Genomic DNA, 25,014 nt, shown 5'->3' with positions numbered 1-25,014 from the left:
TAATTTTAACAGGTAGAAGAATATTTTTATCACCGGTTAGCTACCTATTTATAGGCTGTAGGTGTCCTAGGTTTTACCTTTAGGGTTTAATACGATTTTGATTGTATCCAAAAGCTATAACATATAACATATGGATAGAAAATAAATAAATAAATAAATATATATATATACAAATACAATGTACGATTCCAACACCTATAAGAAATATTCACTTGAAAGCACGTGGAACTTAATAAAATTAAATTAAAGAGTAACATTAATAACGTCATGAAATATCATAAAATCATGAAATATCAAATGTAAAAGAGAATCCTACGCCAACCGCTGTATCTTCGTCGACGCAGAGAACTTCCCATTCTTATGCCTCTCGACATACATTTCAGAACTTCTCCCCACAACTTTTACCGTTCTTGCGTTCAGAGTAAAAAGTGCCAACTGAAAAGAAGAAAAAAAAAGGTGAGAAAGTGAGTAAAAAAGATGAAAAAGAAGGGGGGAAAAGGGTAGAGAAAAAGAAAGAAGACGTAGGAATGAGATACAATTGCCAGCTACAAAATGGGTTGCAGACTAATTTATGCGATAGTTCGACATCCCACGCCAATGTTTAGGGGCTGACGGCCGTCTTCCCTTACCACTTGCACCCTTATTCCCTCTCGTTCGTCCACCTCCCGTTTCTCTACGGGATACCAAAAGAGACAGGAGGGGCGAAGTTGTGAATCAATACAAGGTCCACTCTCCCTCGACCAGCTACTTGCAGCGATGGGCTGAAGACGCTTAGAATCTTTAACGTCATATGGAACACTAGAATTTTGGGCAATCTCAGAGATTTGTTTTAATAATAGTTGACTTTGCTAAGGTATTTTTAATTGCGAGCTTGAAACACTTTCATTCTGCCTCTCGAAGAATTTGGCAAATATCTTAATAATATTTGCCTTTAGTAATTTTTAAATAATTCAAAAGATATCTAACGAGTTTCGAAGACTTGTTTATCGTTACAGGAAGCTGCAGAATTTCGTAGAATTTGACAAATTCTTTTACAATATCGATAGGTGATTTTTAATTATAAACTGAAAACGCTTTGGATCTTTTTCTTACGCGATATGGTACATTGGGGTTTCGACGACTTGTAAACATCTTTTAACAATACGCGTTTTATTTTCACAGATTATCTTAAATTTGAAACCCTCAGACACTTGGCATCTTCTACTAATCCGTCAGGAAACAGTAAAAGTTTAGCAACTTGGGAAATTTTTCAATCATACCTAACGTTGATAAATTATTTTCGCTGTAAAACGACAAAGGCAGCTACGAAATTTAGGGAAATCTCCTTCCGTAGGAGAAGATTCTATTTGAGATCGACGCTATCGAAGAACAATTAGAGAAATAAATTACACAACGCTTAGACACGCCAGACAACCTCATCCCTCTTAAACACACAATCTATACTATCTCCAAACAAACATCCGTCTGCCTCTCTAATCTGCTCGAAAATCTTACACACAATTCTGTCCATATCGATCCAGCGTAACAATCGAACCAGCTACAAAATATGAAACGTTAAACGACCTCTGTACAGCAATCCTCTGTCCTGGCCATAGAGATATAAAGATAGAGTCGGTGAGCGAGCTGAAAAAGCTGAAAAATAGGAACAGAAAGAGAACGTTGTATAAAGGTACCCTGTGTCCTCGTCTAACACCCAACGCGTGTACATTTTGTACAGTAACATGTTGAGCAACAACGATCAACGAAAGTCAGTGTGCAATAGTCAGTGTGCATGTCTGATTAGACAAGGACACGTGGGACCTCAATGCAACGTTCTCTTTCTGTTCCCATATCGCATCCACTTACACGGTAACGTATGACTCGTGTACTTTATCTTTATATCTTTATGGTCTTAGCTCACGAAGGCTGCTGAACTCCAGGGGAAAAAAGTATCGAATATCGGCTGGACTTTTTCTCTGCCTCTTTTTCTTCCCTTCCTATGGTATTTTCGCGAGAAATTTTCAACTGAGAGCTTAGTCGGGGTCGACGCGTTTCAACCCCTCGGAACCGCGCCCCCTTTTTTTCCTCTTTCTCTCTCTCTCTCTCTCTCTCTCTCTCTCTCTCTCTCGTCAGTGACTCTGCAACGAAGGATAAGTAGCATTGAGAATCGGAAAAGGATTTAGTCAGAGGGGCCGAATCCGGAATGGGCGGAATTATCGTGCGGATTTCGAGGGCCTGCCACCCCTTTCGACCCTCTTTCCACACGACGTTTCTCCACGCTCTCTCTCTCCTTGTAGCCTGCACGCAACCCTCCTGATTTAACGAGGGGACGTTTCGCTAATGACGCTAATTATCGGTTCGAATTGTTTTGTCTGAGAAACGTCGGCGTCCTTGGGAACAGCAAAACGGGAAACGAGTTTACAAACGATACCGCAGAAATGTCATGGAAAATCCTCTTTTTTTCTGCTTACTTCTTTTACCACTTTTTTCTGTAATATTGTTTTTATTGTTTCTCCGGTCCTTTCTCTTACTGTTCTATTAGTTTTCATAAAATTTGTATGCGTTGCATATAGAAGGTTTCATGCAGTTCAGTATTGCAATATTTGTCCTCTGTGTTTCCTTTTATCATCTTCCTTTCCTCTTTCCTTTTCTTTCGTCTATTACTCTACCGGTTCTGATGTAACTTTAGAAGATATTATAATATAATATAATGTTATAGTATATATAATACAAAATATATAAAATATAAATATAATATAGTATTACAGTATAATAATATAGTATATATAATATAATATAAAGTATAATATTATAATATATGTTATGATATATGCGTATAAGTTAGATACAGGAGAAGTTTTCATAAAGAAGGTTACTTGGAGAGACCATGGAGCTATTTGTTTTGCAATTTTAATACGTCTTTATCTGTCTCGTGTACCGTATATCATGATATACGGTAGAATTCCATTTGTATGGTCCTATTAAGGGACAAACGATTCATATGCATAAGTATACACACTTAATGGAAATTTACTGGTTCTCCTCGCTATTTATTTTTCATTTATACATATAATACAAGTTCAAATAAGTGGATTCGATCAGGAGTTTATTGAATCAAGCGCTACTTAAAACTTCGTTAAGATCAATGGAATTCAGATAAGTTTTTTGTTTTCTAAAAAGGTCATAAAACTCTATGAAATGCTAGCAGTTAATCATTTTTACCACTCTGATAGTTGCACCGTTGAGAAGTTTTGTTTGAAGAATATTCTATATATTTGCAATAACGTGAAAGAACTAGAATAAACAAAACATATTCCATTTGGATGACTCTAACGTTGTTGAGATGTTTCGAAGCAAACTTTCAATAAATCTACCAATTAAACCTACCAATTCCTTAGTTTCATCCACATCATGACAATTTTATAAATATCTTTGCAATAACGTGAAAGAGTTAATGTAAATAAATAATGTGTCGCATAAATGACTGTATCCCTATCAATAGAGTATTCCGGGCCAAATTTTCAACAAATCTATCAATTAAATCTACTAATTCCTTACTTTTATTTACGATCATGTATTGGTATAAACCAATACATATAAAAAGTATCGCACCGTGAGGACATAAACGGTTGAATCAGTGAGAACCTCGGGTTTTCGAGGGAGAAACGGAGACAAGACCGTCCGATCGAGCGTTAAACGAGCGTTCAATCGAGCAAAACGAACGCGAGCGGTTTGTTCGGCCAGAAAAAGAGTCGGCCTTTAATTCGTTCCGGGTGTGCACGCGTTTAGGCGCGACTAGTCGAAGCGTGCTGCTCCGGGACGATGTGCTCATCCGCGTCGAAACCTCTCGAATCGGCCACGCTGAACAACCGATAAATATGTTGCACCGGTGAATCGAACCGGTTCTTCATTCTGCTCGCGAGACCAGAGATCAAGACCGGGCCAATCCGTAGGTCAACGACCAGCGTAATTTTCTGATTAAATTATATCCTGTCTGGGAGGTACAAGTATCCAAATACACCTCCTCGTTGTCAATAACTTCATGTAAATTGCTTCATAAGTATTAGGAGGATGGGATGAACCTAAAAAAATTGATGGGGAATTATTGAGAGCTGATTGCAATGATAATTGTGCAAGAAAGAAGATATTTGCATTAACCAGAGATTGCATAAAACACTGTTAATTATACATTACAATAGTATTTTGAATATTTTTATATGACTGCATATTTTCTACATAGTGTGCATTTTTGTACTTTTAAATCTACCATGAATACATGAACATCCACAGTGTATTCATCATTAATCCGTATATATATATACAGAGTGGAAAATATATAAATAGGACAAGTTCTTGCGCCAAATACAAACATGCAGAAATGGCAGCTCGTATACAATGGATTAAAATCACAAATTGCACGCGAAAGTTTTTATCGTTTCACTCGTCATTTACTATTTCAAGCTTTATCAGAAATTCTCATACTTCGTCAAACATTATCACGCTCTAAAATTTCTCGGTATTTTTCTACCGAAAATCCCCCAAATTTTCATCATCCTATCTGATCACTCCTTTGCTTCAAACTCGGCCAAACACTCTCATACTTCGTCAAATTTTATCACGCTCGAAAATCTCTCGGTGCAGCATTTTCATCGTTCAATGTATCGTCACGTACCTGGGTGGGATGGTCTCTGCTTACATAGTTATTTCCACGTAATTACGGTTCACCGATAGAGAGGAATCAGGCCTCGATCGTGTTTTCGTCGCTTTCGTTCCTTGTCTGCCTCGTCGATCTCGTGCGCTGACCACCCCCACGTATCAAGACCAAACTCGAAACAATGCGGCCATCGAAGTCGGTCGAAGCTTTTATTGGCCATCGAACGAGTGACCGGGCAAAACCAAGCTGTGGTGGAACAAGGTGCAAGAGAAAGAGAAGAAAGGAGCACAACGCGGCTTGACTCGAATTCGAGACGCTCGAAGGCTTATTAAGGTCAAGTGTCATCCGGTGCAACGACTTCTTTTCCATCCCCCTCCCCCCTGGTAAAAAGCATCTCTGGGTATCAGCTCAGAATTCGGTAATCTCTTTGTCCGATGTTCCGTGGAATTTTTAATCTCGACCTTCGGCCTGCGACATTTTTAGATTTTTAGCTACATATTCTTTTAACTCTATCGTTTAACTAGATTTTTCTTATTTTCGTTTACGTGCGAGATAAAGGAGATAAAGGAAAAGTATTGATTACAAAGTTTTGTTCTTATGAAAGAAGAAATTATCAAGTTACGAGAACTCTTTAAAACTTCGTCAACGCTACAACGAAGCACGACCATCGTGATTATGTTGATTTGAAGTACATTCAAAAAATTTGCTGGACGGTTTCATAATTATGAACGTGTTACCGTATCAAATGAACTCTTAAATACATGCATAACTTTAACTATATTATACTAACTATCGTTCAGCTACACTCCAGCTTAAAAAAAAGATTCTTCCAAAGAGTTGTCCTTCCTGTAACAATAATTTTCTTTCCTGTAACACCTATTTCTGTAATCTTTCCGCATCTGACCAAACTCGTCTGCACAAGTATCGTACCAAAGGTTTTCTTGTCAACCTTATCGATGAAAACTCACTGTTATGAACGAATTGCTTCGCGAAACGAATAACCCGTCTTCCTCCTTCATCTTCCTATTTCCTCGATCCTTTCAACGATCTCAAAGAAGAAGAACAAAAACTGTCCTACATACATAAAAGGAGGCTAAAGAACGTCTGTTTCCTCGAAGTTAAACAGAATTCCCTTTGTCCCGTGCTTCCAGTTATTATGTAGTTTAATTAACAGAAAACACGAATATCCCGCCGTTCTGTTCAATCCATTTCTTCCGCCATCCGGAGAACGAGAAAAGGGCGAGTATCTCCTCATTCTATTTGCCTCGCCCGTATTACTTTCAATTAAATTGTCCACGAATCTCATTAAACTCCGAGCAAACTTTCTTCGTCGTCTCTCTGTCGACGACGTTTCAAACTTTTTCTTTCCGTCCTTTCATCGTTGCTACTTCCTTCAATTCTACGCGAACTCGAACGGATTAAATGCGTGCACGAGCACCTGACGAATGTCGTACGTCCTCAACGAACTACGGCCACTCGGAATTGATTAGCTTCATCGAGCAGAAAGGCATCCTATTCTCCTTTTATCCAACAAAGGACCCGCCTCTTTCTTTCTTCCTTTCCCTTTTCTTTTCCTCCTTCGTTGTTCGCCTACTTCCTCGTCTTTTCTTCACGGCCGACCAATTTGTCCGGACACTCGACGTCGCGATGCTCGTCTTTTCTTTTTCTCCCGCGGCCCTTTTCCTACTCATTTAGAGAGCCCCCTATTCGTCCTGCGACGCTCGTTTAGCTAGGGAACTCCTGGAGGATCCTCCTGGAAGCATTCTGAAGGGCAGCCAGGCCTTCAGACGATGGGAATTAGCGTACAGTCACGTTTGGTAACCGAGGGGAATTGCGGAAGTTGTTGAAATAACCGGTTTGTCCTTTTGCTACTTTCCTTTTTTATGTTGACGAGTTTATTTCATCGAAGAAATTGATCAATTGTGAAAATTGGTAAAATAGTAATTCGCCTGTCCCTTTGTTCTCTCGCTCTCTTTAGATTGGCGAATTTATTTCATTGAAGAGATTGCGATAATATATCCTGCAAAATCAATTGTAGAAGTTGTTAAAATCGTTAGTCAGACTTTTCGTTGCTTCTTGTTTAAGATTGACGAATTTATCTCGTTACAGAAATTGAAATAATATGTGGCAAAGTCAATTGTGGAAGTTACCAAAACCATTAACCTGTCTTTTTGTTTCCCCCTTTTTTTCAAACTGACGAATTTATTTCATTAAAGGAATTATTTAATTGTGGAAGTTGTTGAAACAACCGGTCTGCCTTCTCGTCCCATTTTATCAAATGACAGATTTATTTGTCGAGTGTATTTCTTCGAAGAAATTGGAATAACCTGCTGCAAAAATTACTTCTTGCAAAATCAATCTTATACTTTATTTTCCTTTTTCCAATTGTCGAATTCATTTCATCGAGGAAATTGAGATACTACGATCGATACAAATATCCTGTTTTTCGTAAAAGAACTCGTAGATCTATTCAACGTACAGAAGAAACAGTTGAATGAAACAAACGACGCGTACATTTGGTAAATTGCTAATTGCCTTCCGTTGCGATCATTTCGAACAATCGAAATTGCACCCAGTATGTTAAGATTATCAGTTTTACCTTGTAAAATATGAAAATCCTTTTAATAAATTTTCTATGGAACAGACCCGTTTTTGTGAAATTATAGCGACCCTGTTTGTCCCATTACACTTTGCATTCCGGCGTTTGTTCGACGATGAATTAAACAAATTAAACATATACAGGTAAAATTGTCCGACTATAATTGATTCGATTAATTCGTATCGGCGAATTGAAAAACAATTCGCCTACGAGTCCCTTTTATAACCTTCATAAATTATCGTTATCGATTCGCCTTCGTTCGATCGGATTAAAATTAATTAAAAACGCACACATCATTAATAATTCATCAACGAGGGTGAAGACAGAAGCGAGGAAAACAACTGACTCGCAGTTTTGGCTTGCTAAAATATAAATATTTCATAGTGGCATTTTCGTGATAAATTACGCTGCACGATAAAACCTTGAAAGATCTGCGCCTCGCGGAAATTATGTTAACGAAAATACAAGCGGCACGTTCCGAATCGTTGCAATATTTGCATTGTTACGTTCGTTAGAATATTGTACGGAGAGTCGAAATGTAAATTTAATGGCATTTTAAAGCGGACGTATTTGTTCCGATTATTGCTATTTGCCTGTTGAATTATTTATTCGTCATTTATGGGAATTTCGGGTTGCAGAAGCATCACGGTTTTGAGAAAATAGAATAAATTAGAGGCGAATAATTGTTTCGAAATTGTAGGAAAATATATATATGAATATGGAATATGTTTCTTAGAAATTTGATATTTTTATTTGCAAATATTTGAAGAATGAGAACACCGAGAAATGTATAATTTCGTGTATGGATCTTGAAATTATTCAAATACAAATGAAATCGAAATTACAATTGATATTATCGATATGTAAATGAAATTTGAATTATATTTGAAATTATTGATAGACGTAAATGAAATTGACATTTATTACAATACGATATAACTATAAGCAAACTAAAGAATATCTTTCTACAAATACCTAAGACTACACTTCCGTTTTCAAATATTTGAAAAATATTTTTCGCTAGAAATATGAGTGAAACTCCAGGGAATTCTAAGAATAATTAAAAATTCTTTCCACTTCGTTCGCGAATATTCCCAAAACAAACTCCGGTATGCATTCGCCGATGAAACTCGGTTCCGCATTATTATTGCATTCCCAGCCACACGCCGGGGATTGAACTTTCATCAAAAGATTCCCATTACCCCATGGTGCCATCTAAGAAACCATGAAATTTATGATATCCAACGAACGCTTCCGTGTCGCGTCACGAACCCCCAAGATTTACACCCTCTGCTCGCTTCTTCAACCAACTTTCCACTCTTCATCAAGAAAATCACAATTTTTTACGAGAAAAGAAGCCAAGAGGAAACTTACTATTACACGCATGTGTGTCTGTACATTTATATACGTTATACACTTCGAAATCACTTAAAAATAAGTACTCCAAAATTGAGATAGCCATCTGAAATTAAACTCAAACTGTTTCGATTGCCAATGTAATATAATATATATATATATGATCCAATCAATTTGTATTAAATAATTTTGTATTAAATATTAGATTAACGTATAACGTTCACGTTAAAACGCCAAATCTACTGTGATCCTCGAATTTGTATATTTCAGTGTTGTTGAAATTCGATATTTTTTAACGTTAGAAGTATACAATTGGGTGGAAAATAACCGAAAGAACGCGGCAGGTTTCAGTCATCGTTCTTCAACAAGAAATCCATAACCTGGCGAGCGAAAAGGGATGCAAAAGTCATGCAAAAAGTTACCAAATTAATTCCACCCTCGCCCTAATATCTACCCCGTATGTCAAAGAATCTAGATCCCTCAAAAAAAAGGGGGACGAAAAGAGAAATTGACTGGGAAGGGGTTGAGGGGAAAAAAGCGGAATCGAGCCGCAAAGAAAGTTCACCCTGGCCAACTCTGCTTCTCTGCATGCTAAGCGACGAATTAGGCAAATATTTCCCCACATTGCTGGCGGCCACGCGTAAAAAAGGATCCATTCGCTATACTTGACGTGAATCGACGACCCTTTCTCTCCGAACTACCTTGCACATCCTTCACAGCTCTCAGTCAGAGACCTCCCTTCGAGCCTTACTTCCTAACGATATAAATCGTATCTTTTCCCTTCTTAATTTTTTTATGTTGATCCACGTTCTTCGAGTAATTTTCAACCAAATCGTATTTTATGAAAACGTTTATATCTGGAGAAAATATAGAAGAATTCGTTGCTTAGCGTTATAAATTTTCCATCTTATAAGAAACTTTATTTAATTGCATCATATTAGTATCAGTCAACCTATTTTCCAAATTAAAAGTCGAGTATCAGAGCAAGTTAGATATCAATAAATATAGATTAAAATTTTGAGGATTAACAAAGCACATGAATTGAAACAATAAAATTTGAGAATCATTAAAGGAGTCATTAAAACATTCTCACAGCTCCAACCATTCATTCCTTAAGTATTTCCGAAAACAGCACAAGTACATAAAACAAATTTGCAATGCAAATCAAATTTACTTACAGAAGAAACAAAATTGCATTCCAACAACTTACCAAAATTTATGAAGACTGCATGCAAGCAGAGTGCCCAGCAGCCATAATAAATGAAGGAAACAGTCTACGAAACCAAAAGATGAAAACTCGAGTCGAGTTGGGGATCTTCCTCTTCCTTCTCTTATTTCTTCCAGCATTTCTCTCGAATTAAGTCTCCGTTCCTCTTCCGAATATCTCGTGGATAATGCAACAAGACGCACAGGCGTCTCCCTTTCCCTCATCCCCCTCTGTGTCTCTCCAAGCTCATTAGCATAATTCCCTTTAACGTTGGGGTTTCTGGTTAGATATTCATTAGCGTAATTCCCCTTAATGTTTAGCTGGCTAATGTCCCTCGTCTGCGAGAAAAATCTCAGCCTCTCGACACACGATCTTCAAGGAAGCGTATAAACGTTTTAACCGGTGAATTCGAAATAAATCTTTCCAGTCAAGGTCGATAGGAAGCTTCCAGGTGTGTGTAAGCCGCGTCCCTTTGAGAAACCGTAGAAAACCCTTTGAGTTAAGCAGCGAGGCTTGCATCCGAGAATCTTTGGTAGTTAGAACCGAAGTGAAGCCAATATGCTCAGGGAGTCCTCAAAAAAATCTTTGATAAGGCTAGAGGAAGTCCTTGATGAAACCTTCGGGTGCTTGATGAAATTAACTAATGAAATAGAAAACTTTAAATATGGTAGAATGTTGAGAGAGCTGCTTCTACTTGAAAGAGTCTTTGTACCTGCTAGCTTCATATGCCTTTAGTTGCAGAGGTCTTGAATGATCTTTAGGGGCTGTCTATCGACTGGAAACCTTTAATGCAAGTCTGTCACGTCTACAATAACACTGGAATCATCTTGGTGGAAGATTCACCTGGTAGTTGGTATTCTCCGACGAAAGAAAGAAATTTGTAATAATTAATATATAATCGACCGTATAGAAAGACGGCAATATTTAACAAAGGAATTCTCCATTACCGACTTTGTCATTTTTACAACATTTCCAATAAATCGCCAATCTTTAGAAAGATAATTCTCTACCATCAAATCCACCTGAATATTCCATAAATCTTCAACTTCAACGGAAAATAGCTTTTCACCCTCAACTGCACCCCAATTTCTCAAGAAGAATCCTCATTTCCAGTTCTCGAAAAACAATTATTCTTCACGCTCTGTTCCCCTGGTATTTCTCGCGTCAGTCGCTATCAAATCAAGATCAGCTACTGTTCCTTATCTCGACTAACACTTCGCCACCGAATTGCCATTCCAGTCCCATCCAACCGTCCATTACTGAAGATTAAAACATGTCAGCTTCAAACTACTGTTATCCTTTTTTGTCCTCGGGCAAAGCGTCGCAGCCAGCCGGTCTGTTGCATTGTAACAGCGGTATAATTATCGCGATAATTGCCGAGACACGCGGTGTGTCCGCGCTTTATGCGTTTCGACGCATCTCCAGAAGCTCGTTAGCAAAGTGGACCGCGATTGCGGGAGTCTAGTCTGACGCGTTTCACGCGGTCTGTTTGCTTTTTTCCCTCTTACGCTACGCGTTTCTTTTTCCTTCCTGCCAACTATTACACCTTTCCATTCCCTGTCCCCTTTTTCTCTTCTTCTTTTTCCTCTTCGTGTTTTCCTTTTTTTTTACAACGCAGTCTCCTCTGCGGCTCCTACGGCATTGGATGCGGATTTTCTGGATTCCCCCGGGCTTTCGTTTGCTCCTTGCTCTCCTAACTTCTCTTCCTGGCTCTTCTCTTTGTTCATTCACGCATCCATGGTATTCCTGCGCGTCGAAAAGCGCCACACCTCTTCTCTTTGCCCGGGACACAATAGGAGCAAGTTTATAGCGTGCTTCTGGAATTGTTTTGTTATATTTTCCAGAGGATATCTGTACGCAGAAAGTACGCGAGAATAATGGTCTCTTAAGCGACCGGCAAAATTAATCGAGTGGTTTAGAATCGACCGATTAGAATAAAATTTGCACAAGAAAAGTTTAAGTGGATGTTTCTGTGAATCGTAATGAAAATTAGTTTTGATAGCGTTTAATATATCTTGTAATATTAAAATTCCTCTTCTTCTTTTTTGTTAGAATTATTTCTTCTTCTTCACAGTTATTGAGATATTGAAATTCGTCTTCCTCGTTGTCACAGAACAATTATTTCTTCTCTTTAAAAATATTACGTCCAATGTATGTATTATAAAAATTCAAGTCGTTTTAGAATTCTTTTTCTTAATAGTAGATACAGATACTTTACTTCTTTTAAAATAACCAATAAATTGTAATTAATAGTAGATATTTATTTTATTTCAGAGCTGAAACTTCCTCGTTTCTAAAATTTATATTCAACTTATCACAAAGTATCGTGTATTAACATTTTCTATCTCTAACAATAAAATGATCTTTCTGTCCTTCCTCTATTATATAAAGTTCCATCTGGGTTTGTTCTCCCCTTAATTTCTTCTTCCACCCGTTACACCCAATCTTTCGACTTCGCAGCCCCTTTCCTTAATCTCCAGAGTGCAGCTGGATTTTTCCAAGCAGCAGTCGCTTCCTGTCTCCGCAGTTTCCTCCTTTTAAAGTTCACAGTCTCGGCAGGTGTTCAGAGCCAGCTGATTTTTCTTGATTTTTCCATTTCCTGGAGGATTTCGGTTTCCCTAGACTTCTTCTTCACTCCGTTTACTTCTGTCGCCGTCTTTTATTATCTTTTATCGTCTTGTTTTCCTTTCTTTTATATATTTTCTTTATTCAAGGATACCTATCCCGCGGTTTCACAATGTCTCCGGTGATATTTTCGTTTGTTTTGTCCCGTTGAAAATTTTCATCTCGCCTTCTCCGCGACCACTTTCCTTCTTCTTGCGTGTAGATATCTTAATCTTCACTCAGTTTCCGACTCAGCTCCTCGACATTTCGATCTCGAATATCTAGCGTGTCTCAGCGGTTCGTGAAGGTCATATGAACGCTGAAATTACCAGATAAATCAGCAAGTATCCTTTGAAACGTTGTACACAGTTGCAAATCCTTTAGCGGAGCTCCTAGTATTATGCTTCTATCAAATTATCAATGGTTCTTTAAAAAATGTTAAAAACCAATCTTACAAAATTTATTAAAATTTCATCATTGCAATTTAATAAACGTTCTATCGTTAATATCGATAACGAAGGGTTACGATACTTATAACGATCATAAAAGTAACCAACAATAAAGATAAAGAGTAGGTATGCGTATTTGATCATTTGTTAATCTTTTATCATTAAGATATGTATGTAAATGTGCATTATATGCATACTATAAAATAGAGATCCTTTACATAAGTATAGAAAAAATGTACATATCAATAAAATAAACAATATATGCCTTTATAACGAATATACATGTACATATGTAGATTGAATGTACCATACACCAAATTATACCTGTCTTTTATTGACAAGCTTTATAATGTGCCTGCACAAAAATATTTCCAGGTAGACTGCATAAATCTAACTTTGCATGATTTTTAATATTCCATTTCCTCACATCGTTTAAAAATTAATTCAATTTAACAATTTCTTTAAATACCAGTAAACAATAACCCAACTTATTCTTTATAACTATATATACTAATTAAATATTTAAAAAGAATAAATCCTCTAATTCATACTTTTTTCATTAAAAATATCAAACTAGCCTCTCATTAAATAAAAGATTGATGTTTGAACAGCATCGTACAGATATTACATATTATATCGTATCTCTATGCTATGCAATATATCTCTTTCTCTACTGCGAATTCGATTTCTAATTCTCATTGTTAGAGCGCATCCTTTTTCACACCGCAGTTGATGACCCCTATATCGATCTCCGTTCCGTCATCCATCTATCTCTGTCGACCGGCTCTTTGTCGACGACAACCCCTGATCTTTCTTCCCCCTTGCCCCTTTTCATTTATACTTGAATTATTTCTGCGGCGTCCTTTGATGCCAGCCGGACGTCCAGTAACAAAGGTTGCCTAGCCATGTTCGATTTTCACGGACAGGATTCGCGAAAAAAGAGCGACGGTTTTCACGATCTGTCAACAGAACATAGCTTTTCGCCGTCAAAATATTCCGCGGTCATGTCAAGTACAAATCCCTCTAATTACGATGTGAAATTTAATCGAGCATCGCGGTTCCTTGGATATTTCTCGAATTCCTAACCTGAAAAGATGCGTAACGAGAATGATTAATTATTTGCTATTGTTTCTGCAAAAGATATATTTTTAGAAGTATGCCATAAAATTTAGCTCATCCTATGCTCAATTAGCTAAAAAGTATAACCGGAAGAGCAAAATTAGAAAGGAAATTTTAATATTTAGATTGCAAAATTAGGTTTCACAAACAAATTACATAAAAAATTATACGTGTTGAAGATTTACAGGGGATATTACTAGAAAATCTAATCGGTACCAATTGTTTCTCGTCGTAAATATAACACTGATCGAGAACATATCTAACCCTAAAATGATATTATGAGGTTGCTAGCTACGAAACGTTATGCTTTTTTTAACAGAAATGATTTTTACAATAGAATATTGATCGTTTTATTTACTTTCTTAATCTACGTCCTAGTTTATGAAATATAACAGAGAAACAAGAATTTGATGTGCGTTTCTCTTATATTTATAAGTTTTGAAATTGTCTAGGATTAACACATATATAAATATAATATCCACATAGACATATACATATGCTACATTTGTATCTATAGTATGTATAACGTAATATGTGTGTAATGTATATAATTCGTTGTTTGTACGAAAGTAGTTAAATGACAATCTGCAAAAGATGACAAAAATTCCACTAATATCATTCATACCTTTTGTTACTAACCTCGTTATTCTTGCTGACTGTTATTTACCATTACAAACAAATCCATTATTCACATCCGGTGTATTCGCGTACATGAAAGCAAGTCTAATAAGTTACACAGTAGTAGGAACTCGACGAATCGTTAAACGTTGTGATTCCCGATTCAAAGCAGCTCCGAAATTAACCAACACGAAATTGTATTTCATGCTGAACTAGCTAATTCCGTGGAATGGAAATGATGGCGTCTTTATCCTCGGTTACAACCAATAGGGGAGGGGGCGGTAGTGTCGATGGTCGTGTGTTGTGCACTTGACACCTTACTTTACCGACATGTCGAGGCGCGAAACGATAATCTATGTGGTTGTTTCGCGCGTTTCCACCGATTTGTTCAACCGGAAACTGTATTCGGAATTGGGAAAGTGAAACCCGATAGAAAAAGCAGCAAACAAATTCCACACCTCTCGTTATCGTCAGCTGTTAATTGAATCGACTGGTTCAGTCGAGCGATTTTAATGTCATGGAGAAACAATGAACCGCGTGTTAAGTGTTCCTATGAAAGCGACACGACTACGAATAAAAGCCAACGATGGATAACGAACGCAATTACATCTTGATGAAATAAAAAAATTCTGACACCATCGTAAATTCTGATTGATATTTGCTTTAGTTGAAATATATAGTAATAGTAGTTTTGTATTTATTAAAAAGGATATTAGAATTTCTATTTGAGTTTCATGGAAATGAGATTTTAAGAGCAGCTTTATCCTGATACAAGCACACATGTAATATACATACATACTTACAAAGATTCAATCGGAAGAAAGTAAATCGACTTCTTTCATTGCTGAAGGGATAGAATTTACCATGCATAGGAATATTTTGAAGGAAGTTACTGGTTGATGTATGTACATACTTTGTCCGTTTACGAATATTTCTGAACGAAATAAAAATTGAGAATCTAAAAGACAAAATAGAAGAAAACAGTGACTTTAAAGCTTCAAACGCAGCATATTCTTACAAACATATCAAGCGAGACAAAAAGGACAGTTATAGAACTCATGGAAGAGACGACAACGCCAAGCGCAACTTACCGCCAAATTTTCCGGTGATACGATTCAGACACAATCTATCAAGCGTAAAACAAAATTCGAAAGCAAGCTACCACTTCGAACTACAGCCTCTTCCTTTCTTCTTTCATGCGAACGCACTTATTTTCTCATTTACCCAGGTACACTTTGTCTTCCACTCTCCTTCTCGAAGTATGTATTTGCTCTGTTACGCACCTAATGAACCGTTTCTGCTCCCTTTGCCGGAGATTCGATCTCTCTCGTACCAGAACCGAACGAAATCTAATCGGTTGAAATTTCGTCCAGGAAGTTCGGCTGGAGAAGCACGCCAGACACTCCTCTGCAAGTACGAACAAGTCTTCTGCTTTCCCTGAGTAAACCAACTTCATCGGCAATCGCCCAGTTTAAATATTCTCTTGTTGCAGAAATTCCATGGTTATCAATATTTGAATCTTATTGTTACATTTTAAAAAGACACTGTTGCGTTTCATCAATGTTTTTAACATTATGAGGCTAATCTAAAATGAAATATAAATATGAAATATATTTGTGATCTCTGTAAAGCCTGTACTAAATATTTTGTAATTTCTATTTTCTTAGTTTCTATCTTTTTTCTCACTTTCTGCCTTTGTAATTTCTTTCTTCTACAATCGAGGATAAAAATATGTGAACAGGTACTAGTAGTGGAAATAAGTATGAATGAGGTTTAGTCGAGTCAATACTAGTGTTATATACCAAAGTATACTTCTACTATGTGTTCACTTATTTTTGTCCCCGACTGTATAACTTCAGACATGTTTCAAAATTTCCCAATATAATAATGACAAACAAACGTTATTACAGTGCTAATGAAACTTTACAATATTCATAAAAGGTGTCTCAATTAACGATCGAATATTTTAAGATTAGAAAGAACGCGTTTGCAATTATCCTCACCGTATTCATGCTTTGCGCATAAAGCCCGCGTGGTTTGCTTTCGACACATCGATTATTGGGAAATAATGGTCGCAATTTGAGTTTCCATTCATCTACAGCTGTTGACTGACTTGATCGACCAGCAATTTTTCTGTGCTCGAACAATAATTGATTTTGCTTCCACTTCGAAAAATTGAAGGTGGAGGTTATGTTTTTCGTATATATTCGATTACTTGGTCCCCCTCACTCCTACCAACGTAGGAATTGCATAGTTGTAGGATGTTTGATTTATTTCGTTGTACGGTATCTGTCTCGCCGGAAATTCATCGCCTTGTCGTCTTTCAAACATCCGGTGTTATCTTCTCCGTATGTAAACTATGTAAAACAAAGCAGACGTGAGAGCGTGACTGACGCCGAGCAATGTATATATACTACTATATACGAACGGATCTCTAAGGAAACTGCACATGACGAGTTAAGATCCACGAATGCGGATTCAATATGAAAGATTCCGATTTTATTCAAATACGCGGTACTGGCTGTGGGAGCGCGACACATGTAGATACGTAGAGTACGTGTAGTTGCGCGCTCTGACCGAACAGGTGGATTTCAATATCCTACAGTCCTACAACGAACGAATATCGAACGGATCACCTTATCGTGCGACTTACCGTATATCTCGAACTCTATCATGTATCGACTTTGAGAATCCTTCAGCGTCTGAGTCTGCACAAAGAGATAAAAAGGAGGTAAAAAATAAAAATGCATTAACGGTTGGAAATAAAATGTAATATAGAAGATATAGAGTATATTCTTAGTATATTCCAAATGATTGATTCTTTAAACAATTTCGTACTCATAATTAAGTATGAACTAGAGTAGAGTCAGGTTAATTGATCACGTTACCTAGTTATCAAGAAAGGTTTTAGGAAATTTCTAATATCTTCCTTGTATATTACTTCTCAAGTGAGATACAAGTATCTGACAAATTTGTTTGGTTTATGTAATATCCGACGCCAAAGAGTCGCTTTACCAAATTACTTCCAAAAACCGAAGGGGTTAGCAAGGGCCAGTTAAGATGGCACTACCGTATTGACCATCAGGCGGGGTAAAAAATTCGAATAAAAGTAGGGTATCTGGTGGTACGGTCCTGGCCAGGTCCTCCCGTTTTATACGTGTAAAGGAGCTATATAGCGTAGCCCGGAGCAGTGCCGTCTACAGGCCCGAGCCCGTACTACGTCAGTGCAGTCACCACTTGCCTCAAAAGCGTATCGTGTCTTATCTACCAAAAACTGCTCGATTCCCAACGTTAAATTCGAGGACACTCGTCATCACCTCCATCTACAGTCTTGTAAGTAACCTTGTAGTCCTTTGTTGATTCCGACTAAGGTCGGTCCTCATCAAAACTTATTAATTACGTTTGCCGCGAAAATCGTGTAAAAAAAAGGCGGGACAAGTGGATCTCGAGAGCCTTGACCTTAGCCTTTAGTCATTTGCATGCAAACGTAGCCGCATTGTTCGCTTTTCCAGCCGCGACAATAAGATAAACGAGGGGAAAAAATAAAGGAAATAGAAAGTAAAAAAAAACGCGTAATGCGGTAGAATGCGCGAAAGAGGTCGATAACATCGCGCGCCCGCGCAATTCTTGCGTTTCTTCCGCAGACAGCGGGCGAAAAAAGTGGAAGAGAAAGCGGATTTGTGCGTGAGGCCAGACTACGTGAAATATCGCCAGCGAAACACACCGAAAATCAACCGTGTCCCCCAGAAACAGGCTAAACCGAACGGTTACGTATAATTGTTTTGACGTGGTGAGTAGCTGGCCCAGGTCGAGGAAGAATTTCGTGTTATCGATCAGCTGCGAGGGACACGCTCGCCGATGTATCCGTACGCACAATCGCCTGCACCCGGTGCATCGGTCGCGGACGTTGCTCTTGCAACTTTGTGCAACCCTAACAATAAGTGCCGATGCTTGGTGATACTGTGATTGATATAATGGTAGACAAATATTTCGATTGGTTGGTTTCAGATTCTGTAAAATAATCTCAGGTTAGTGTATGAAAATTGTGGCCCAAGGTTATACTAGAAAATTCTTTCAGTAGATTCTACCGTCATAACGCCCTCTTACATATTTGAATTTAATGTTATTAAATGCTGAAGTGGAATATTAATGAAATTTTACAAGCTACTAGTTAGAAGTTACCAATACTACTAAATTCACTTGTATAATATCTAATAATAACAAATGGTAGTAAAAGAAACGAATAAAATTTTACAAGTAATTTTTACAAATTACAAGCTACATATTCTATTTGATGTAAAAGTATAAAATCGTCTATGACTTGCACATCGTAATTTCAAAATTCATTAATATTGTTAATTAGTGAATTATTATATAAGAGAGCAGTTTGATCCATTCACTGGATTGTCGCTTTAAAATCGTACCTATGCATGAAATTAGTCATGAAAAGGACTAATATATTTCGTTATCGATTTTAATTTTATAATATTCATATAGTAATCCCGGGTATTTCTGCATTGCCAATGCTCGATTTAATTCTATGTAATATAGAATAATTCAAAATTTAATAAAGTAGTGATCGAAAGTAAAGTTAAGATGAATATCTTTAAAATGATTACATATTATACGTATCCACCTAATAATCTTTTTAATGTTCACATTCTCAAGCAGCATATAATTTTGTTTATAACAGTTTCTCTGTTCCATCATTTATTTTGCTTACCTTCCGCCGTCAAAACAGTCTGCACGATTATTACACACTTCGGAATTAAATCTTCGAGGAATTTCATGTTTCCCCTTCTTTCAGTCAACGCTAGGTCGGTATGTCACAACTGTGGCGAAATCCACGATATTTTCAGTTGAGAAAGTAAAAAGGTGGTCGCTATAAAATTGAAATTATCCGCAAACACCGAAACCGAAAGTTTTTATACTTTGTATCATTGCACAATTTCGCTCTCTGTTATCTACTATTTACATAATCGTACAATTGTATAATCTCTTAACGTTCAAATATGCTTTCTACGATAAGTGAGATATAAATATTTATTTTAGAAAATAATGAAAGGTAATAGAAAAAAATAAGAAAGTAATAGAAGCTAATATAGATTATATCATCGATCAAATAATTGTCAATTTCTATAATAACAAAATTGTCGATTGTAATAAAATAAAAACGAATTAAAATGACCAATAAACGAATAACTTTTCGATCGGAAATCTATTGTACGATCGAATACATGTTATAATACTCCGCTGCATTCAACAAATGCTCTTTTCAGTAGCTGAACGGCCGGTCTATGTAAACACGGACGTACCAGATGGCTGCTTCGCAGCGGCTGTGATTAGTTTCTTTTAGTAACGTTCGAAATTTCGGAATTCGAGAGTTTGGTTGAATGCTCGTTCCTATTTGATTGTACAACGTGTATGTAAACGTTGCATTCTGTATGCACACTTGTGTTTCTCTTTCAATCGATTGTTCCCCGCTGTGTCACTGTTTCCAAGAGATACAACGATTCAGTGGACTATTTTGATTACTTAGAAAGGAAAGAGGAGAAAAAGCTCATCGATAGCTGATCGAAGACCACACGAAAAAGGTATAAGTCCATTTTTGTTGATTTTGTTACTTTTACACCACTTGGTACCTGGAAAGGGATATTTTAATACGAAATTGTCGAGGAAGAGGATAGTCTGATAAAAATTCGAAGAAGTCTTTTAAAAATGGGTGCTAAAGCCACAATGTGTTTTATTATTTATCTATTATCTTATTATTTTGAGATAAATAAGAACATATAATTCATTTGTATTATTAGCTAGGAGACAATGGTAGAATATAAAAATTTATCATGTAATTTCTTATTATGTGAATTAATTTCAGTTCGTTGAAAAAATATTTGTTTGAAATGAATAGATGGAAGACACATCGCTAATCGATCAGGGAACAATCACGATAATCGCATCATTTATTATTCTGGACTTTATTGCACGTCACTGTAGCATTCCACTAACGTTGAGTAACCGGAAACCACCGCTTGAAGTTTCCTTGACGTGTTCCGCAGGCTTACTGTTATTAATCATTGCGTTCAGTAATGTTTTATTTTATATCGATCTTATTATACCCCATTGTCACCATATTATTACAATTCTAATTATTCTCAATATTACAATTCTATTGCCTTAGTTGTGGTAAAGTGTTTCATTGTTAACTCAATGTGGATGGTACTATGGGTGAATTTTCACACTCACTGTCAGATTATAATTATTTCTTCTTAATTAGAAATAAAATAAAAGCTACATTTCCTTCAAAACGCTCACTTATTCGTAGACAAATATAAAATACAGGAAAATACAGAAAAAAGATACTTATGGAATGGTACGTTATAAAGATAATATGAGACTTCGTATCATAGTTTTCAATTTGTAGTTCTTTCACTCATGGTACCAATTAGGGTTTAATGTGAAAAAATCATTAAAATAGAAAAATATCCGATGGAATAATTTTAAGTGGCTCTTGTTTAACTCGCTGTAAGGCCGTGTTATACAAATGGTTGAAGCATGGGATACGAAAATGGCATGTTCCTTTTTGTACCTTTTTCTTGTTAGACACGATGTTCTACGTTAAAGAGCCACATAAAGAACAAAATCGGGTTTTCACGACATCGGCGTTGCGTAGGGTAACTCGATAGCAGAACAGACGAGCTTGTCTACAGGAATGGATTCTATTTGGGGGCACAAAGAGTGTCGTCCAAGTATAAAAAGGGTCCAGGAAAGAGACTAAACGAACCTGTCCATATGGTTTCGTTATAGAACACAGATCCCCTGTGTTTTTCTCGTTTTCACTTTCTTCGTGATCCTTTAATCTTCTGCCTATACAAGAAATTTATGTACTCTTAAAATATTGTTTCACACTAGAGGCATATTAAATAAAATAAGATTGTTCTAAGTTCTTTCTATAATTATCAGGAAGATACTTAAATAGAAGAGTAAAAAATTTTGTTCTTTTTATTGCAGAAGGATCAAAACGAAAAAGAGAGGACAGCGGGAGGAAGTTCGACGTACAACACGTCGGACGACATCTATTTGGACGACCAGGAGTTTTTAGAGGGATCTGGTCGAGGAGGCAGCGAAGGTCGCGATACTGAAGCATCCGGAAGTGGCCTTGGACCGGACGACGAGGACGGCGACGACGATCACGGTGAATATATTTTTTATTTATTTATTTCTTACTTTGTCAATGGACTGTGAACATTTACGCAAATTTATAATTTTATTAATACAACTAAAAGAATAAGACCTAAAGAGAAATTTGTTCCATTCATTAAACATTATACTTTGGATATTTTCTATTTACATGTAATATATTTTATAATATGCATTCTGTATATTTGAATCTTTTAATTTTCCATAGACGCATAAAAATCTGTAGTCTATTTATTAGTTCTCGTCCTTCAGGATATAACAAGACAACAAAAATGTAGATATTTTATAGCTATCAAAGTTTCATTGAAAAAAGTGTGATACTAATCATTAACTTCGGTGTTATAGGAAGTGCAATCACTCCGATAGAATTGTTCTAATAGAATTGTCACTCCGAGAAATATGGAGAAGTAGAACAATTATTTTTTAATTCTTCCGTACAAAAGTTCCGAGAAATTCGATATCGATAAACTTCACATCAGACTAGGACGTAATTACCTTTCATTGTGAGTATTTCAGTTTAGAGACAAATAAAAAAAAAAAAAAAGGATATTGGAGTATTTGGGCTGCGAAACAATCGAGCATCATCCCGGCTTTTTTCAAAAAGCTACTCATCCGTGCGAATTCCATCGACGATCGAAAAGCACCACCCAGAGATCGACGGCACCGAAGAGTTCACGTCCTTCTATTTTGCTGAAAATTTTTCAATAAAAGCGTGGCTCGCGGAATGCATTGTATGCGGCACACCAACGGTGCGCGTCACGCGATTCCCAGAAACGTTTCCTCTTTTTTGTCTCCATTTTTCAAAATTGCCAAGCTGGAAACGCTTCACGTTTTATCGTTTTCCCATTCAAATCCCTCGATCGTTCCAATGATCATCTTTGACCATCAAAAGTACTGGGAAAAAGTGACGCACAATTTTTTTATTACTCACATATTTGGTATTCCTTTTGCCATTGTTACGTTTAGAATGCGGATTTTTATGCAAACTTATATTTTTCTTAAAGAAATTAAAGATATTTACTTCGCTCACTGAGTGCAAATACTTTAGATATTTTACATATTTTTGCATTTATATATTTTGATAAATAAATAAAGGCAAAAATGCATGAACATCCACAGTATAATTGAATGCGATTGCAATTTCTTGCTCTTGCTTTTTATTTAATTGGCGAGATAATTGCTTATAGTCTTTTATTTAGAATATTTAACGGTAATATAAGGAGCGAATTACTGTTTCCTCTTTTCTCTTACAGATTTTAATACCAACAACAGGATAGAACCGCCTCTTCAAAGGCCGGTAGACCAACCAAAAGTACCATACTCCGTCAACGAACCAAGTGTTAAAACTAAGGAACAGGTGAATATGGCTGAAGTTTTTATGATTAATTACAAACTCCTATCAAGGTGTCTTTGTAAGATTAAAAATCTTCTAATTTATTATTATAGTTCCTAAACTATTACATCGCCCACCTTTCTAAACTTATCAAATTTATCATATTACAAATGGAAATTTCATACACTATCAAAAAATAAAATACAAAGTAATTAATCAAAACAGTACATAATATATCATCATGCGAAAATGTGTATTTTAATCTACTGCGATTCTTTGATTTTTATATTTCAATTTCACCCTTGTTTTAATGAATAAGAGAACTTTTGATATCTCAAAGGAGAGTTTAGCATAAAATGCAAACAAGAAATTAATAACGATTCTATATCATTTTTTTTTTTTTTTTTTTTACAATTGAAAAGATCTGTTGACAATAGAGAAACGAAACATAGTGAAAATGACTCGAAGAACGTAGCAGGTTTAAGTGTTATTTTGTTATAATTAGTGTAATGAAATACTATCCGACACTTTCGGTTCACTATAACCCACACTGTCATTCATTGATCCTTTTAACAATGAAAAGATACACCTTCTCTCCCCCAATTTTACGCAAAGGGAAAGCCCACCGAGACGCGTGGACGTTAAGGCGGGTTATTAGATTTGTTCGAAAACACACGTCCTAGCGAGCCTGCGAATTAAATGGATTAAACTGATTAAGCGGTGTACCATTGCAGACGATCATCGAGCCCGTAAACCGACCCGACAACGAGGTCGATGTAATCGAGCCCTTAGATGTCGAGGACGACTCGGAAAGCACCGACGACCACCACGACGTATACATCATGAACCCGAAACACGAGGACCGTGCCAGCTCTTTCTTTGCTCAGCCAGGTGTGCTGGCAGGTAAGTCTATCTTTCTCATGCTCTTGTAACTGGTTTTACAATTGTAAGCAGCCAAGAATGAAATATATAAGCGTACATTATTCGTGGTTAAGAACTTGAGAGATTGTTTTAATGTCAGCTTTTTAACTACTTTTTAGTTTTTATTTGAATAACTGTATAAATTTAAATAAGAGACTAAGAACTTTCAAATACATTATTGTAATATTATAAATTATATCAAATCTTATATTATATTAATATTAATTAGCTATTAGATTACTTTTCTCCATAATATTTAATTACATAAAGTAGCGAGAATTTTAGTTTATAACTACTGGACTAAAAATTATGTTTAAATTTGAATTAAAGCTTCTTTCAAATCTTCCAATTTTGGAATATTTCACTTGGAAGTTCCATATTTTTCCCAAATAATGAGTACAGAAATGCATGCAGTATCGCTAGCATTATGTATCCAGAACTTTTCATTCCTAAATTTTTGCTGTACGCAAGTGAAATAATTAAATATACCATTGTACGATTAATCGTGATAGAATTCGCTAAACGCAGTCGCTTTGAAAATCAGAATCCGGGTTTACAGAACCGAAACTACGCGAGAGGGTCGCATTATTTATTAACGCGTTGCCTCAATATTAAATTCGAAGTATAAGGGCAATACGCGGATCAACATTCCATGGAAACGGTATTTATTCAGGAGAACTCGGTAATTCCGACGAAATTCTGGGTTAAGTTAACTTATCAGCAGCTACGCATAATAAATGCCCTACATAATTAACATCCTGAATGGTTTAACGTCGCTGAATAATGAATTGATCCTGCTTGTACGGCTACCTAAGATATTTTAGATTTGAGACGCTCTTTAAAGTCAGTTAAAACTAGATTTACTATCATAAAGAAATAAGCTAGAAGACAATCAAAATAGTATTTTGAGAAAGTTAACAGAGGAGAAAAAATAGATAAATAGGTTTGGAGTAATCTGATCTTAAAATTCGAGGAACT

General features: G+C 36.4%; 1 protein-coding gene across 1 annotated transcript in view; it reads left to right on the top strand.

Annotated features, from left to right (window-relative positions):
* Nucleotides 1-25,014, top strand: part of LOC117205745 (syndecan) — a 240,953-nt gene that overhangs the window by 209,341 nt on the left and 6,598 nt on the right. Inside the window, exons 2-4 of the mRNA XM_033444456.1 lie at nucleotides 21,594-21,777; nucleotides 23,036-23,139; nucleotides 23,850-24,018. Coding sequence (XP_033300347.1) covers nucleotides 21,594-21,777; nucleotides 23,036-23,139; nucleotides 23,850-24,018 — 457 coding nt within the window. The remainder of the gene's footprint in view (nucleotides 1-21,593; nucleotides 21,778-23,035; nucleotides 23,140-23,849; nucleotides 24,019-25,014) is intronic.

This window comes from Bombus bifarius, unplaced genomic scaffold (genome assembly GCF_011952205.1).
Source record: "Bombus bifarius isolate JDL3187 unplaced genomic scaffold, Bbif_JDL3187 scf7180000007992, whole genome shotgun sequence".
Taxonomy (NCBI): domain Eukaryota; kingdom Metazoa; phylum Arthropoda; class Insecta; order Hymenoptera; family Apidae; genus Bombus; species Bombus bifarius.
Note: the sequence above shows the minus strand (reverse complement) of the source record. Positions and strands in the feature narration are given on the sequence as shown.